Raw genomic sequence first — 18,001 nt, 5'->3', positions numbered from 1 at the left:
GCAGATCAGATCAGAGTTTTGTGTCTTGTCAGTGTAGACGACACGCTACGGCGGAGCGGATTCAACTTTTCCACTTTGGAGGGTGGTTACAGATTTTTTCGTTTTTTTTTTCAGCCCCAAAAACGCCGTTGCCGTCTAAACGAAAGGCACTTCCGATAAAATATTTTGTCGTTTTTACTCGCACAGTTGTTTAAGTGATAGTCGTGACTTCATGAGTGATCGATGTCCTGCCACTGTTCCAGTTGCTCATCCCCAAAGTTTTTTATTTATTTATTTTTATTTATTTATTTTGTTCCTTTCATGAAAGTGGACAACAAAATGTGTACAGAGACAGACTCTACACCTTCATGATTAGAAAGGAGCAGCAAGAAGAAAACATTTCTTATGTTTGTCTGCCCCCTACTTGAACAATAAAATAAAAAAAAGATGGTCTGACATCACATACAATGGATTTTCAGTAGCCTACACCAACAAAACTTTGATTATGACAAAACACTTAAAACAACAAAAACAAACAAGACAAAAAACAAACAAAAACCCATACAAGTACATGTTATCATCTCAAAAACAAAAGACCAAAAAACAACTCAAACAAGTTAATTTGTGTTCAGTGGAGTCGACGGCTCCCCAATTGTGTATTTGTGACTTCATAATATATCATAAAATTCTGAGGCAGCTGTAGCAGTGATTTTTTCATGGCGGCCTGCTGTATGTTCAGAGTGGAAACACTGAAGTTTATAAAATAAATGTGTAATCAAACAATCATATTAATGTGTCGAACGTCACTGAAAAAAGCTCAGTGCTGTTAGAAAGTCTTTATGGGTCCAACCTAGTTTTCTCCCCTACCTTTCTTCTTATATTCTCATCTACATGTTCTCTTGACGTCTCTTTTGATTGCATGAGCAGCTTCAAGCTGGCAGAGAAGCTTTCTGTAGTCACAAACTCCTCTTCTGTCTCCTTGATTTCTATCTTTCTCTCCGTCTTCTGTCCATCTCTCTCTTCAGCTTTGTTCCATCTGTTGGCAAACACAGGCACATCTGTATATCTGGGGCTGTGTTTTCTGTGGATGTTTGTATCTCTAATTCTCTCTGTGGGCTGACATGCTTCAACCAACGCTGCTGACACTGACTCAACCCCTGAACGCCCACAATCTCCCGTCCTGGCTCCACGCCACTTTATCAAAGTGACGAGGAGCCATCTTTCTCTACCAGAAAAACAAGCTTTTTAATGATTTGAATGCCATAGTTGAAGTACGACAAGGCGTTATATTCTTCAGTTCCATGGGTAAAAATTTCAAGCCCCACTTTTCACATCTTCTGTGTGTTTTTCCCGTTGAATATTGTCACAGATGGATTAAATCTGTGTCAGCCGTTGGAACAGCATGAAGCCAAAATCCTAACACGTTTAATTCTGAGCGTTACAACTCTATATTACATGTTGACTACCAAACTAACTGCTGAGAAGCACTCTTGTGGTATGTGTATTGTAAATGAAGTGTCTCATTACTAACTACACATTTCACACATGCACACACACACACACAACCACACACACACAAACGCATACACACACACACACACACACACACACCATCCATTACAATCTGCTTCACATTTAATTGGCCTACAGTCCGCTGTTGAGGCAAATTATGAGTGTTGTGCATTTTTAGCGTGTCAAACCATTTTGTCAGCATAAAAATGTCATGTATATCTTCTAAAACCAAACCAGTGAAATTCTCTATTTTATATTTCAAATTCAAAGCTAAGTCAGGGATCCAAACATGGAGCAATGGTGAGTACAAACTAAAACACAGCCCTCAGCCACTTCTCACAAGTCTGAAACAAAATCTCTTAGAATCTCTTATCTTCTCCTTTCTTCCTCAACATTAGCTTTAAAACACACAAGAGAAAGAGATTGGAGCAAACTTTACCAAACTGACATAAACACTGACAGTTCAAAACATATGAAAACATGATCGTAACAACATGTATGCACTTTGATGGAAGTAAAAAAAAAAGTAAAAGCAACTACAAGGAACTTGCATTTAGTCTTGATTTTGGTGCCCCCTGTGGACAAAAGTAGTAGTGTTTGTCAAGATCTTGATCTGGTGAGTGTGTGTATTTGTTTTGGAAACAAGAGAAAAATACAACTTCTTTTAAGTCTGTTTGTCTTTTTTTAAATACAGCTATTTGCAGGATGCATAGTGACGAGATCATGTATCCATTTAAATCTTTATCCCTGTCCCTTTTAGATTTTTTATTCATTCAGTCAGTTCTTTTTTTTCCTCTAAGAATCGGGTCAGATTTCATGGGGATCTGACACAGTGACAGTAAGTATCGCTGATTGTCTCATTTGCTCATGTAGATCATATAAAGGCATCAAATTATCAAACGGAGACTTTTTCATAACCAGTTAAAAAGTCATTGTAAAAAAAAACAAATCAAATGGTTAAATGAGGCATTTGTCACAGATTTTACCCTCTTTGTAGACATGCAACTGTGCTGTAAGTCATTTCATATTTTTTAAGAGCAAACTTAAGACTTATCTTTTTAATTTGGCTTTTACTTGAACCATTTTTAGAGATTTTTCTGCTCATGCATCTTAGTGTTATAACATCTTCTCTTTTATTTATTTATTTGCTTCTATTTATTAGTCTATTATTATTTTTATTTATTTTTTTTTTTTATCATGCTCTACTTCTTAATTATTTATTTATTGTTTTATCTTTTTATCAAGCTTTTTAAAAACTTTTAATTGTTATTATTTTTTACTTTTATTTATTTATTTACTTATTTTATTTTATTTTATCTTACCTTATTTTTTTATTTTTTATTTATTTATTTATTTAATTTAATTAATTTCTAAGCTGCCGTGTATGAAAAGTAAGAAAAAAAAGTCTGATTGATTGATTAAAAAAAAAAAAAAAAAAAAATTAAAGTCCTTGTAGTTGCTTTCAATAGCTTCCAGTCTAAAATAAATTCAAATTTGGAACATGTCAGAGGATGTGGAGGAACTGGAATCAGTGCTTGAGTTAATTTCATATGGCTGTGAGGAGAACAGCTGACAAAAAAAGTAAGATACACTAAGATAAGATTTATCTGCTTTGAGTCGATACGAGCTGACAAGAGGTTAATTCAGACTTGTGTGGCACACACAGAGTGAACCAAGAATTCCTCAGGAAGATCATTTCCTGACCACTCTAACTTTCGACATGTTAAACTCGTTTCATTGTTGATCAAAAAAACAGGCATCAAGTATTGAGAACAAGCAGGACTGGATCAAGCACATCAGGGAGGTGATTCAGGAGCGCACCATCCACCTGAGAGGAGCCCTCAAGGAGCCCATTCATATCCCCAAAACCACTACAGCCAAGCACCACAAGGGCCGGGGAAGGTAAACACCTCGCCTCCACTTTAAATACGGTACAGGCCAAAAGTTTGGACACACCCATCTCATTCAATGCGTTTTTCTTTATTTTCATGACTATTTACATTGTAGATTCTCACTGAAGGCATCAAAACTATGAATGAACACATATGGAATTATGTACTTAACAAAAAAAGTGTGAAATAACTGAAAACATGTCTTGTATTTTAGATTCCTCAAAGTAACCACCCTTTGCTTACTAGAATATAAGACATGTTTTCAGTTATTTCACACTTTTTTGTTAAGTACATAATTCCACATGTGTTCATTAATAGTTTTGATGAATCACAATGTCAATACTCATGAAAATAAAGGAAAAACATTGAATGAGAAGGTGTGTCCAAACTTTTGGCCTGTACTGTAGTTCTGAGGGAACATGAGAAAGTGATGATCAGATCAGTCACATTCACTCTGAAGTGATTTTACACTCACACCTTTCATCGACCGCTGTGTGTCTGTTATTAGGGATGGAGAGGACCTGGACAGTCAGGGTGAAGGCAGCAGCCAACCAGACACCATCTCTCTGGCATCCCGCACCTCACAGAACACACTGGACAGCGACAAGGTGAGCCGACACACACACACACACACGCATGCACAGAGGTAACACACATGAACAATTAGGATTGTAAGGGCCAATAAGGGCCAGTTCATCGATAATAATTTAAGTTAAAAACAGTTAAAAAGGAATGATAATAATTTCATTGTAATTCATGCAATGGTAAGAGTATGTTAGTTTAAAATATACAAGTAGAAATGGTTAAAGGGTTAAAAATGTTTCTATGCCTTTAAATTTTACATTGTGATGTCACTATATAGTGGTAACTATGGTAACTGACTGTGTATCTTAAGTTTCGTTTTTAGTCAGAACATGGTGGAAGCAACAGTCTTTTGACCGTGCGTCAGACTTGTAATATACTTTGTTGTTTTTAAGTAAACATTTTAAAAGACAAAGAAGTTGTCATGTCTCGTCGCTCGCGTGGAAAAAGAGTGTTTTTATCGACTGACTATAGAAGTGGCGCAGTTAAGAAGGAAGACCAAACGGAGTGCCGCTACAAGGATGAATGCCATTTGATATCCAATTACCTGAACCATATAAAAATCCAGGAAGGGAATAAGATGCAGTGGAGACCAGTTGACCAAAAAAAAAAAAAAATGCGTATTGGTGAGAGACAAAAGTCTACTAAAGAGGTAATAGTCAAGTTTTTGTTTTAATTCATCATAATGCAGTAAACAGCCCCTTTCGTAGTGATTTCATGCTGGCACATTTACGGCTCTGTATTATTTTTTTTTGTATTTAACCTTTATTTAACCAGGGAATATCCCATTGAGTTAAAGAACCTCTTTTTCTTTAAGGGAGCCCTGGCCAAGAGGCAGCAAACATAGAATACAGTTACATATTTACATAACATACAGACCTTAAACATGTCATGAGAAACAAGTGCATGTTGTGGAATTGGCCTCAATAACTCTTAGTTTGGATTTAAAAGTGCTCAAAGAAACAAATTCAGTTAATTTCCATTCTTTCTGGCGCATATTCCAGCATAAGGTGCAGAGTAAACAAATGCCCTTTTACCCAACTCCGTACGAGCAGAAGGGACAGAAAGCAACAATTGATCTTGTGAATGAAGAGAATAAGATCCTGCATTTCTCACAGTAATTAAGCTGCAAATGTACGAAGGCAGCAGTCCCAATATTGCCTTATAAATGAAAGTATACCAATGAATAGCCCTTCGAGTGGCCAGAGCAGGCCATCCTACCTGTAACAAATCAAATCAAATCAAATCAAATCAAATGGTCTTTATTGTCATTATATAGTTCACTATACAACGAAATTGAAAACGTCTCGCCTGCAATACGAACGCACCTGAAGCTGTATGCCAGGATCAAATGATCCCACCTGTTTTCCGCCTCCAGAGGTAGTCACAGAGGCGAAAAGTTGGTGGGACTGGGACGCACACGCGACCAGAAATGATGCGTTGATTATAAGTAGGATCCTAAAGCAGTGTAATGATCCTTCCTCCCTCAGCTCTCTGGTGGCTGTGAGCTGACCGTGGTGATCCACGACTTCATGGCCAGCAACAGCAACGAGCTGACGGTGCGGCGCGGCCAGACAGTGGAGGTTCTGGAGCGCTGCCACGACAAGCCAGACTGGTGCCTGGTCAGGACCACGGACCGCTCCCCCGCCATGGAGGGCCTGGTGCCCTGCTCCATGCTCTGCATCGCCCATTCCAGGTCCTCCATGGAGATGGAGGGCATTTACAACCACAAAGGTACACAGATCATTTAGGTTTCTTTGTATCAGTCTGCACCATGAAGCAAACTTCAAACTAACCTCACTGTCTTTCACAGACACTCTCTCAGTGTGCAGCAATGACTCCATCATGCCAGGGTCGTCGGCTACGCTCCAGCCTGGCCACGGCATCGGCTCCCACACTTCACCTGGGCCTAAACGACCAGGTAGGCTCACCTGTGCCAGACTCCAACCACATCAAATCGAAGATAGCTATATATAATTATTAAATAAAATTTATTTTATATTTATATATATAATTATTAAATGTATTTTATATTTTTATATATATATAATTATTAAATGTATTTTATATTTATATTTAAAATTATTACATTTATTTTATATTTATATTTAAAATTATTACATTTATTTTATATTCATATTTAAAATTATTACATTTATTTTATATTTATATTTAAAATTATTACTTTTTTTTAAATATTATCTTTTTTTAATTAAATTTTTTTATTTATTTATTTATTTAATTAGTTATTTTATTTATTCTCGTTTATTTGTTTTCTCTCTTTCTTCCGTCTTCCCTCTCTTCTCGCGTTAGCGCTTCTTGCTTTGTTTACCTATTTATTTTCATTGTGTTATACATATAAGTGAGCCATGTTATATATATTTATATATATGTCTTAGCATCTGCCCCTCATCCACATTCACACACACACACACACACACACACACACACACACACACACACACACGCACATACACTTGTGATGCCTCTGTGCAAATCGTTTATCATTTATGTTTTTCTTTGTTGTTGTTTGCGCTGTATGTCTGCTGTCTCTACTTGTGGTCCACATGGTGTAGTGTATTTGTCTCTCATGTCACCTTGTTTGTTACGTCATTTCACCAATAAAAAATAAAAAAAAATCGAAGATAGCTAGCAAGATCAGAGCGTAAAAAGAAGTTTCAACCCGTCTCCAAGTAATCCTCCATGCAGCAAACTGAGTTGTGTGTGTTTGGTTTATTTCCTAGGTAACACGCTGCGGAAGTGGCTCACCAGCCCGGTGCGTCGGCTAAGCAGCGGCAAGGCAGACGGCCACGTGAAGAAGCTGGCACACAAGCACAAGAAGAGCCGAGACGTGCGGAAGAGCGGCGAGATGACCATCGGCTCCCAGAAAGACTCTGACGACAGCGCCGCCACGCCTCAGGACGAGACTGTGGAGGAGGTGGGTGGATACACGGCACTTCAAACTCCCAATATCTAGCAGTGGTGGAAGAAGTATTCAGATCCCTTACTTAAGTAAAAGTACTAATACCACACTGTGATATTACTCCACTACAAGTAAAAGTCCTGCATTCAAAACTTACTGAAGTAAAAGTACTAAAGTATCAGGATCAAAATGTACTTAAAGTATCAAAAGTAAAAGTACTTGTCATGCAGAATGGGCCCACTCAGATTGTTTTATATATTCTAAATATATTATTGCATTATTTGAATTGATGCATTTATGTAAACAGCGTTTTAATTCTGTAAAGATAGAGCTGATCATTTTATCATTTTAAAAAACAAATGTCTAATCACTTTAAATTGATCATGTTCTCTTGTTAAATTTTACCCCAAAAAGTAACTAGTAACTTAATCTGTCAGCTAAATGTAGTGGAGTAAAAAGTACAATATTTGCCTCAAAATGTAGTGAAGGAGATGTATAAGTACCTCAAAATTGTACTTTGGTACAGTACTTGAGTAAATGTACTTAGTTACATTCCACCACTGCTATCTAGTATTGTGTAATAATCTCTGCTTTCCCTCCCCTGTGTGTTGTAGCGGGTTCGTAACGAGGGCCTGTCCAGCGGCACGTTGTCCAAGTCCAGTTCTTCGGGCATGCAGAGCTGCGGGGAGGAGGAGGGAGAGGAGGGGGCTGACTCAGTACCTCTGCCTCCACCCATGGCCATCCAGCAGCACAGCCTGCTGCAGCCAGACTCACAGGACGACAAGGTGAGGAGAGGGAAGACATTTAGTGGGGACACAACAGATGGGACAGACAGGGACAGAAGGATGAACAGGAGAAGCAGAGGACACTGGGACACAGGAGACATAATGATTAGAGACAGGAACACAAATGATTCTTCTTTATTTTCTGGTGCAACAAAGTTGGTCCATAGAAAACTTTAAAGGGATAGTTTGGATAGAAGTAGTGGTCGGCACCCCTCCAGTTTGGAGGACCAAGCAGGATTACTGGCACAAAATCTATGCAATGTCCTGCTGAGGACATGGACAGCAGCAAAATTAAAAAAATTAGCCACCTAAAAGAATCAGTATAGGTGTATGCTATATTTAGAAGATTTTTACCACTTTACCTTTTACAACATTGATCTATCTATGCACTTTTCCCGCGCATTCTTCTTCTTCTTCTTCTTCTTCTGGTTCTTCTTCTTCTTCTTCTTCTTCTTCTTCTGGTTCTTCTTCTTCTTCTTCTTCTGGTTCTTCGTCTTCTTCTTCTTCTGCTTCTTCTTCTTCTGGTTCTTCTTCTTCTTCTTCTTCTGGTTCTTCTTCTTCTTCTTCTTCTTCTTCTTCTTCTTCTTCTTCTTCTTCTTCTTCTTCTTCTTCTTCTTCTTCTTCTTCTTCTTCTTCTTCTTCTTCTTCAAAAGCTACCTGACACTCTTCTTCTTCTTCTTCAAAAGCTACCTGACACTCTTCTTCTTCTTGTTCTTCTTCTTCTTATGGTTCTTCTTCTTGTTCTTCTTCTTCTTCTTCTTCTTCTTCTTCTTCTTCAAAGCCACCAGGCTCCATTGACAAAAAAAAACAGTCATTTTACCTCGCAGAACACAGAAGTTGGTCTACTTCTGCCTCACTTGGTTGGTTTGTTTGTGGTATTTTTGCAAGGTAAATTACTGTTTTTTTCAACAGTGTCTGGTAGCTTTTGAAGAGAGCATAAACAACGTCAGCTCCTTGTCGAAAAATGCAGAAGTAAAGCATTAAAAATTCTGGCTAACTGAAGCTGTTTTTTTTTTTTGTTGGTCAAAATATGTCTGGCTGCTGCCTCCATCTACAGCAGTACATTACATTGCTAGTACTGCTGTGTGCTGATCACCTTCTACTGTAGGTCATTACTGTCTGTGGATAGGTAATCCGTAAAAACCAAATAATCCCTTTAAACTGGGACTGGTTGAATCTATATTCTGTATAAGCCGAGATGTTGTTATTTGTCTGCGGTCTAGAAGCTACATTACAGTGAAGTAATACAGTTTTCGGAACTTTTTAGCTCACTTTTAATCTAAATGAGATCAACATTCACTGACATCTGTTAGACCAGCTGTTCTCAACCTTGGGGTCGGGACCCCAATTGGGGTCGCGAGATGATTTCTGGGGGCTGCCAAATCATTTTGGAAGTCAGCTCTGTCTCCACTGTGTTAGAGCATTCTTGTGTTTTTTTAGTCATTCTGTGTCTTTTTTTTGGTCATTTTGTGTCTTTTTTGGTCATTTTGTTTCCTTTTTTGGTCATTTTGTGTATTTTTTTTTGTAATTTTGTCTCTTTTTTGGTCATTTTGTTTCTTTTTGGGGTGATTCTGTGTCTTTTTTGGTCATTTTGTGTCTTTTTGGGGTGATTCTGTGTCTTTTTTGGTCATTTTGTGTCTTTTTGGTCATTTTGTGTCTTTTTTTTGGTCATTTTGTGTCTTTTTTGGTCATTTTGTATCTTTTTTTGGTGATCTGAACTGTGTGTGTGAGATTCTGTTCAGTGAGCGGGGGTCGCGGACAACATGGATGTTAAATTAGGGGTCGCGACTCAAAAAGGTTGAGAACTACTGTGTTAGACCATCATAGAGTATTTTCGCAGAACAAATTTAGAATGTTCTCGTAGGTTATAAGAACATATATATATATATATATATATACATACAGTACATGCTTTGTCCACGGGAACAGGGTGACACCAACTTATTTAAGCACCATCTGTAATCATCTTAAATTCAAAATGAAACACTCCTCATACAGGTTCTTTCTTCTCATTGCTGTTCTAATTTTAGTTCTGGTAGGGTACATTTTTCGCTCATTTCAGTCTCCCACTTTTCCCCCAAAAAGGGCATTTCCTGACACAGTTTTGAGTGCCTCCCTAGTTTCTGTTAAGCATAACATTTTTATCTTGGCATGTTGCATCATATTCTCCCGTCTCTTCTAAAGCAGAAATCAATGAAAAGTTTCAGCCACTCCAAGTCTCCTGTTCGACTGAGCGGAGGCTCCTCTGACACTAATTTCTGTTTCTCTTTTGTTTTGTTTCCTGGTTGTATCGTTTGCTGTTTGCCACGCTGTAGCATTACCTTGATTTATGTCCTGTCTTTGCTTTGTCTCAGTTTCCATACCTCTCCATTTGAAATGCCCCGCTCTTCCCCCTCTGTCTCTTCCCTCGGTCACTTCTTTAATTCTCTCTTTTTTCCCCCTACTCTTCAGCTTTAAATGCTACTCGCTAAAGCATTTTCTTTGGTTTCTACAACAACAAGTTTCTAGAATGAAAGGAAAAGAAGCTAGCTGCTTTTCCCGACTTTGTTCTTTTTAAAAATACACCTTCCTCTGTCCCCTAAAAGTCACTCTTCCTAACTTTTATATTTTTCTGAACTCTTAAACATTCCTGAATTTCTTTAGTGCAGAATTTTTCCTTCCATCTTATTTTAGTTTCACTCATTTTGACTTGTACTTTCTGCCCCGTTTCTACAACACACCACTGTAGAGAGTCGCCTGGCAGATGAGCAAGAGCATCATGGGAAATTGTAGATAAAGAGAAGACGCGTGTAGCTCTTCATTCTAAACCGATGGCAATGTGGAGTTTTTTTTCTGTCAGTTTTAGAAACAGATCAAAAGGCTATAACACCTTATTTGCATCGACTTCTAGAAATTCAAGGACATTTTGGATTTTGTAACGCCTGTTACGGTTACACAGGGCGGCTTTTTCTGCACGTTTATCCCTGATTGGCTGGGAAAAGGTTGAGTAGATGTGTATGTAAATACAAAGAGGAAAGTTGGATTCCCCGTCAGCACATCAGGCATAGAAGCCTCCCTTGGATAGAGCTCTAAATAATAACCCCACGCTGAGGTGAAAATTCAAAAGCTCCCCCTGTTCCCATCATCCTCCAACCCCCCACCACCCCCTCCCTCACCCGCCCCGCCCGCTCGTCCTCATCTCCCTTTTACCCTCTGTGCGTTAACCTCATTACCCATGCGAGTAATTGGCATCTCTAAACGCTGGCGAGGCCAGAAGGGCACACAGCCTCACCCAGAAAACCTAATTGGGGAAAGTCTTGAAGCACAGCACAGCAAGGGTGAGAGTCTCCTGAACTATATATACATACATACATGTTCCTCTTTCATCCTCGCTCTGTTGGCATCCTTTCTTTATTTCAAAGGCTGTTCGTCATCATCACCTGAAAAAAGCAACGGAAACATCCTCCATTCAGGCATCACTTTTCTCCCCTGACCTTCTCCCCATCACCATTTTCTAACATTTCACTTTTTCTCCATATTTTTAATTTTGTTCGTCCCAATTTCAGCCTCATGTTTTGACCTTTTCTTTACCTTTTTTTCTTCATATACTTTTCCTTTTCACTTTCTTTGAACCTTTAGATATAAACCTCTTGCTTTCACTGGGGTTTCACTTGTGGAAAGATCTTTCTGGATCTCTCTTCAGACTATTTAACAAACATTTTCACTGAGTCATTGCTCACTCAAATAACTACAATAAAACATTCACTTATAATAAAGGCAATAAGCTAAACAAAAGCAGATATTGAATTTATACATAAGCCTGACCTTTATCTGTATAATAATCTTAGGCTATTTCTTCTGCTATTCATTTTTTTGGACAATTCCAACTTACAATGACATGAAAAATCACATTCATGGGCTCAGTAAGCCTTGAGGTTTCCACATAATACAGATAACAGCATTTATTGTCTGTTTTAGAGATTTTATAAGTTTCTTTTTGATTAATAAATATATTCAAATAACAAAGCTTGTATCAGTTATGAAGTATAGAGTGGTTGCTTTAATCCTCTATTTTCTCTATAGGATGAGTTGCATATACACTAGCCAAAGTGCAGTTTTAGAGTTAGCAGGAATAGTTGTGAGTGTGTTTTATCAGGTTCTAATGCTCTTTCCCCCCCCTCCTCCCTTTTAATCTCTCTATTTGTGCCCAGACCTCTTCTCGTCTGTCAGTCCGTCCATCCAGTTCAGAGACGCCCAGTGCTGCAGAGTTGGTGAGCGCCATTGAGGAGCTGGTCAAAAGCAAGATGGTAGGATAACGGAGGAAACAAAAGAACACTCCCAGCCTGACATTTCCCCTCATACATAGTTATTTTGCCAAAGAAAAGTTTGATTCCTTTAATCTGAATATACATTCACTGAAAGGCCTTCAGAGGTATTCATTGCAGTTAAATTACATCTCTGAAGTGTTGCATACGTTTCAAACTACACTAATGTAAAATTATACATTATTGTCTTCTTTCATTGAGTTTAATCTTTTAACTGATTTCAATGCTGATCATAACTACCAAAATATTCATACATTTCAGCATTTGAATCCTTTAAATGACAGTTTTTGTAATGAAGCTGTTGTTTTTTTTACTTAGAAATCACAAAATACATTTAAAACACCTCTTTCTTTTACACTTTGGGATATGTCAGTGATTATTAACAGCATTTTAATTTTATGCATTGCCTTAAACACTGTAGTGCAACTTTTTGACTCAGTTGGAAAATACTACAGTTTTGAAGCCTGATATGATGGAACATATTTATTTTATGCTGTAATGGTTGTGGGATCAAAATTGTAGGTTTAATGGGGACATTTTTGTCCTTTAAGGTCTTCAGTGTTGAAGGAAATTTGACAGGGAGTTGATTAACACAGTAGTTCTCAACCTTTTTGAGTCGTGACCCCCAATTTAACATGCATGTTGTCCGCAACCCCCGCTCACTGAACAGAATCTCACACGCACAGTTCAGATCATACAAACTCAGTTGATACAACACATTTTGGACAAATAATGAAGCACAAAATGACCCAAAAAAGAAACAAAGTGACCCAAAAAAGAAACAAAATGACCAAAAAAAGTCACAAAATGACAAAACAAAGGAAACAAAATGACCAAAGAAGACACAAATTGACCATAAAATGATCAAAAAAGACACAAAATGACCAGAAAAGACACAAAATGACCAGAAAAGACACAAAATGACCAAAACAATGCATAAAAATTACCAAAAAAAGACACAAAATGATAAAACAAAGGAAACAATATTATCAAAGAAGACACAAATTGACGACAAAATGATCAAAAAATTACACAAAATGACCAGAAAAGACACAAAATGACCAAAAAAGACATAAAATGACCAAAGGAATAAAACACATTAACACATGAACACTTTAACACAGTGGAGACAGAGCTGACTTCCAAAATTATTTGGCGACCCCCAGAAATCATCTCGCGACCCCAAGGTTGAGAACAGCTGGATTAACAGACAAAGCTATTAAATATGTATTGTGTTCTCCTCTGCTCCAGGCTCTGGAGGACAGACCCAGCTCCCTGTCGGTAGAACAGGGAGACAGCAGCTCTCCCTCCTTCAACCCTTCTGACAACTCCCTGCTCTCCTCCTCCTCCCCCATCGAAGAGATGGACGAGCGGAGGACCAGCATCCTCAAAAAAAGACAGTACGTTAGCTTCCTGTCACCAACTTACATCAGCATATTGCCTTTTTTCTTGGCTTATTTCATATTTCTGTTTTTTTTTCTGTTTAGTTATATTTTGCTGGAGTTGGTGGAGACGGAGAGGGATTATGTCAGAGACCTGGGCCTGGTGGTGGAGGTGAGTTGATGCTTTATTAGCTGCTACAGCACTTAAAATATGAAGGTTTGTTAGCTTTCTAGTGGTGCTTATTATTCTGACTGGCATTTTAAAAATGTCACTGAAAGTATGAGAATTAATTTGCTGACCTCTTACAGGCTTGCTGTTGTAAATATGTGTTAATGTGGTTGTGTGCCTCCATCATAAGGGCTACATGAGCCGGATGAAGGAGGAGGGAGTCCCTGATGATATGAAGGGAAAAGACAAAATCGTGTTTGGCAACATCCACCAGATCTACGACTGGCACAAAGAGTATGAGACACACACACACACACTACCGGTCAAAAGTTTTAGAACACCCCAATTTTTTCAGTTTTTTATTGAAATTCAAGCAGTTCAAGTCAAATGAACAGCTTGAAAGGGTACAAAGGTAAGTGGTGAACTGCCAGAGGTAAATAAAAAAAGGTAAGCTTAACAAAAACTGAAAGATAATGTACATTTCAGAATTATACAAGTAGGCCTTTTTCAGGGAACAAGAAATGGGTTAACAACTTAACTCTATTGAGTCTTGGGCTATTTTGTCCATTTTTTAATTCTTTTCATGTCTTTGTAAGTCATTTTGTGTCTTTTTTTGGTCATTTTGTGTCTTTTTTGTCATTTTGTGTCTTTTGGTGTCTTTTTTGTCATTTTGTGTCTTTTTTTTAGTCATTTTGTGTCTTTTGGTGTCTTTTTTGTCATTTTGTGTCTTTTTTTAGTCCTTTAGTCCAACATAAAATGTGATTTTGAATCTTTTTTTTAACTTTCAAAACACTATCATGCTCGATAAAGAATTTTAAATGTTGCAAATGTGCATTCATTTCAGAGTACACTGAGATATTAAACTGCATCATTTTCAATTAAATTCTGGAAAAGTTGGTGTGTTCTAAAACTTTTGACCAGTAGTGTATATGGATAATGCAGAGCTGTCAGAGCTTCAGATCCATTAGCACAGCAGCTTCATTTTTGTCTCTCCTGTATCTGTGTTGCTTAGTTTCTATCTTGGGGAACTGGAGAAATGTTTGGAGGACCCTGACAGACTGGCAACACTCTTTCTCAAACAGGTTTGTCCACAGTGAATTTCAAACCTTCTTTAATTGTACATTTTTTGGCTGATCATGTTGTGAATGAGCGGACTTTTTGTATCCAGGAACGGAGACTAAACATGTATGTGGTGTACTGTCAAAACAAGCCCAAGTCAGAGCACATAGTCTCGGAGTACATCGACACCTACTTTGAGGTATGAACCTTTTATTTTAAGGATTTCAGACACTGCAGAAATGCATCTGGCTCTTGAGTAACCTCTGACCTGTGACTCTGTAGGACATGAAGCAGCGGCTGGGACACCGGCTGCAGATCACAGACCTGCTCATCAAACCGGTCCAGAGGATCATGAAGTACCAGCTGCTGCTCAAGGTTGGTCTTTAGCTGCTGTTTATGCACCGCTTTAACTAGTCTTGTCATCCTGACTGATTTTTCCATGAATATTCTCTCCAAAGTGGAGAATTTGTTGTTTTCCATTGTTGTTTGAAAATTCCCTTCCAGTTCTCCTGTGAGATTATGATGTTGCCTTCAGTTTCCCATCTTGATTTTTACATTAGATACATTTTCTTTGTTGAGAGATTGAAGACTTGTGTATAATTTTGAAATTATCTTCTTAAAAGGTTCATCTTTATAAGCTTTTACAAATGCATTGCCCCTTTCAAAGGAGTCCGTTGACCTCTGATCTTTAATTATCCCATACAAATTTGGGTAGAAAAGTTTTTCTCATGCAGTATAAATGTATTATTTTCACCTATTTTATTTAAGTATTTCTTCACACTGGGGTTCCTTAACAGTCTGGGATTTCATAAATTGTGTATCACTTAAAAGTTGAGATCTTATTCCTGTGTGATAATGTTAGTCTTAACCCTTAATAGGACACTCATTGAAATACTTGCAAATTCCAAATTTCAACCCTAGAGAATATTGGAGGATATTACATACTGCCAGAATGTGGACTGTGGAATGTGTAGAAAGGGGTAATATTTTGAGAAAAAAGTTTACGAGATTAAAGTTGCAAATCTATGAGAAAAAAATGCGCAGATTTATGAGATTAAAAGTGGTGAATCTGCAGGAAAAAAGTTGCTTTTCCCCACTTTTTTCTCGTAAATCTGCAACTTTTTTTCTTGTAGATTTGCCATTTTAATCTAGTAAATTTGCAACTTTTTTCTCAAAATATTACCATTTTGGATATCCACTGAAGTGACCAAATATGGTTTTTCGCCTGATAAAGGGTTAATGTGGTCATCTTAAAAATAGAAGCAACAACTTGAGCCTTCAGATGCTCATAATGGACTAAGCCCTTTAACATTTTCAGAATTTTAATTCATTTTTATTACAGAGTGACTAGAATAAATTGACACACAGTTCTAAGATGCATCTCTAATTAATCTTCAGGTTACTAGCTTTCAGATGGTGTACAACACTTTTATGTGGCATCTGCTATTGACTTGCTATGTATCTTCTTACAAAGTTATCTTTCCTGTTTTAGGATTTCCTGAAACACTCTAAAAAGGCTGGGCTGGAGTCTATGGAGTTAGAGGTAAGATATTAGGATTATTCAAGCCTTTACCTCTCAGTAAAATAAATACTTTTCCTGTAAATCACTACAATTTAAAAAACTTTCTCAACTGAAACTCATTGTAGGATTTTTCTTCCAATCACATTGGCTGAAAAAAATTTTTTTTATCACTGGAAAATCAAGCAAAATATGTTCCTAAATCCCATTTCTGTCCTTTGTGACTCTTGCAGAAAGCAGTGGAGGTCATGTGCATCGTGCCAAAAAGATGTAACGATATGATGAATGTTGGCCGGCTTCAGGGATTTGAGGTAAGAAATCACATTGAATTATGAATGAATGCAATGCAATACAATCCACAACACATTCTTCACAGCATGTTGCATTATTCAAACACTTTATCTCACATCAGTTTAATGTTCAACTGTCTCTCCTGCTTCCTATAACACCTGATCTGTCCATTCACTCTCTGTCTCCAGGGGAAGATTGTGGCTCAGGGCCGCCTTCTACTGCAGGACACGTTCATGGTGTGTGATCCGGAGGGCAGCGTGCTCGGCCGGATGAGGGAGAGGAGAGTCTTCCTCTTCGAGCAGTTGGTCATCTTTAGCGAGCCTCTTGACAAGAAGAAGGGCTTCTCCTTGCCAGGCTTCCTCTATAAGAACAGCATCAAGGTAAGAACATAAAGAATGTACAATATGTTAAAAATAAAAATAAAAAGATAACTAGTAAACAAGTTTTACATGTCCTAAAAGGAGTAGGAAGTGTACTCTTTACATGGTCCAAGGCCTTTTCCAGTTATCATTAAGGCCACTGGAGTTCAGGATCTATGGAAACAGGATGTATAAAGCCTGTCGGTTGTAGGGCTTGCAGCGCCCCCTGGTGGAGAATCTGTAGTCTTGACATCTTAATATAAACTTCCACAATAGTTGAAAAAAATTGATTTAAGTTTTTTTTTTTTTTTCTTCCCCCCCCAACACTATCTTTATTTATTTTCAGACATAATAACACATACATATAACTACTGGGACTCCGAACATATGCCCCAAATCATGTAAAACACAAATAGTAAATATAAATCACAAACGAAGGAAGGAAACTTAAATACTCAATAAAATAAATAAATAAAAAACCGCTACAAATACTACATAAGTAAATAAAAATAAATAATAAAATAATACATAGTAGAAATAAGAGTACAGATGGGGGGGAATAAATACAACACCAACCATACACTGCATATAAATGTATAAACACATAAATTAGAAAGTGGTCAGTCAACACCAGACAAACATTTTTCCAAAATGGGCTGCAGAGGGCTACTTATGGGTCATCCCCAGGTGTTTCCACCAAACCTGACAAGTCTTTATTCGAAAGAAAATTTCTAAAGGGGCTCCAGATGTTATCAAAAATATGTATACTGCGCTAAGTTAAATAAACTTGTTTGCTTGAGCAATTTCAAATTTTTTTGTTGCTGTTTATGGCAGCCTTTAATTGAACATTTTGCTGTCTGGGGCCTCTTCCATAAAGCAAATAACATTTTTGTAGTTGAACTTTAAGGTCCTTAATGTTTACTTTGGAAGACTTAGTTAATGGAGGAAAGACATTAATGTACTTATTACCACAAAAAGTTAATATAATTTTCTTAAAATTGATTGGGATGTTTTCATTTATATACACAACGGTACTGTCTCCCTCTAGGTAAGCTGTTTGGGTTTAGAGGAGGATATGGAAAGCGATCCCTGTAAGTTCATCCTCACTTCTCGGTCGACAAACGGCGCCATGGAGTCCTTTATCCTGCACTCCTCCCACCCAGGGGTGCGAGAGGTCTGGACCCTTCAGATCAGCCAGATACTGGAGAGCCAACGCAACTTCCTCAACGGTAGGCTGACACATAC

At 37.7% G+C, this 18,001-nt stretch overlaps 1 protein-coding gene across 3 annotated transcripts in view; it reads left to right on the top strand.

Annotated features, from left to right (window-relative positions):
- The window catches only part of LOC131984720 (triple functional domain protein-like), a 114,667-nt gene that overhangs the window by 84,859 nt on the left and 11,807 nt on the right, over positions 1-18,001 (top strand). For all 3 annotated transcript variants that reach the window (XM_059349650.1, XM_059349649.1, XM_059349648.1), the window contains exons 35-52: positions 1,762-1,791; positions 3,248-3,393; positions 3,892-3,991; positions 5,456-5,699; positions 5,779-5,886; positions 6,710-6,903; positions 7,503-7,673; positions 11,864-11,959; positions 13,229-13,377; positions 13,465-13,531; positions 13,719-13,822; positions 14,541-14,610; positions 14,697-14,786; positions 14,870-14,962; positions 16,080-16,130; positions 16,340-16,417; positions 16,586-16,777; positions 17,805-17,985. In XM_059349650.1, the coding sequence (XP_059205633.1) occupies positions 1,762-1,791; positions 3,248-3,393; positions 3,892-3,991; positions 5,456-5,699; positions 5,779-5,886; positions 6,710-6,903; positions 7,503-7,673; positions 11,864-11,959; positions 13,229-13,377; positions 13,465-13,531; positions 13,719-13,822; positions 14,541-14,610; positions 14,697-14,786; positions 14,870-14,962; positions 16,080-16,130; positions 16,340-16,417; positions 16,586-16,777; positions 17,805-17,985 (2,164 nt within the window). The remainder of the gene's footprint in view (positions 1-1,761; positions 1,792-3,247; positions 3,394-3,891; positions 3,992-5,455; positions 5,700-5,778; positions 5,887-6,709; positions 6,904-7,502; positions 7,674-11,863; positions 11,960-13,228; positions 13,378-13,464; positions 13,532-13,718; positions 13,823-14,540; positions 14,611-14,696; positions 14,787-14,869; positions 14,963-16,079; positions 16,131-16,339; positions 16,418-16,585; positions 16,778-17,804; positions 17,986-18,001) is intronic.

Source organism: Centropristis striata, chromosome 14 (genome assembly GCF_030273125.1).
Source record: "Centropristis striata isolate RG_2023a ecotype Rhode Island chromosome 14, C.striata_1.0, whole genome shotgun sequence".
NCBI lineage: Eukaryota > Metazoa > Chordata > Actinopteri > Perciformes > Serranidae > Centropristis > Centropristis striata.
Note: the sequence above shows the minus strand (reverse complement) of the source record. Positions and strands in the feature narration are given on the sequence as shown.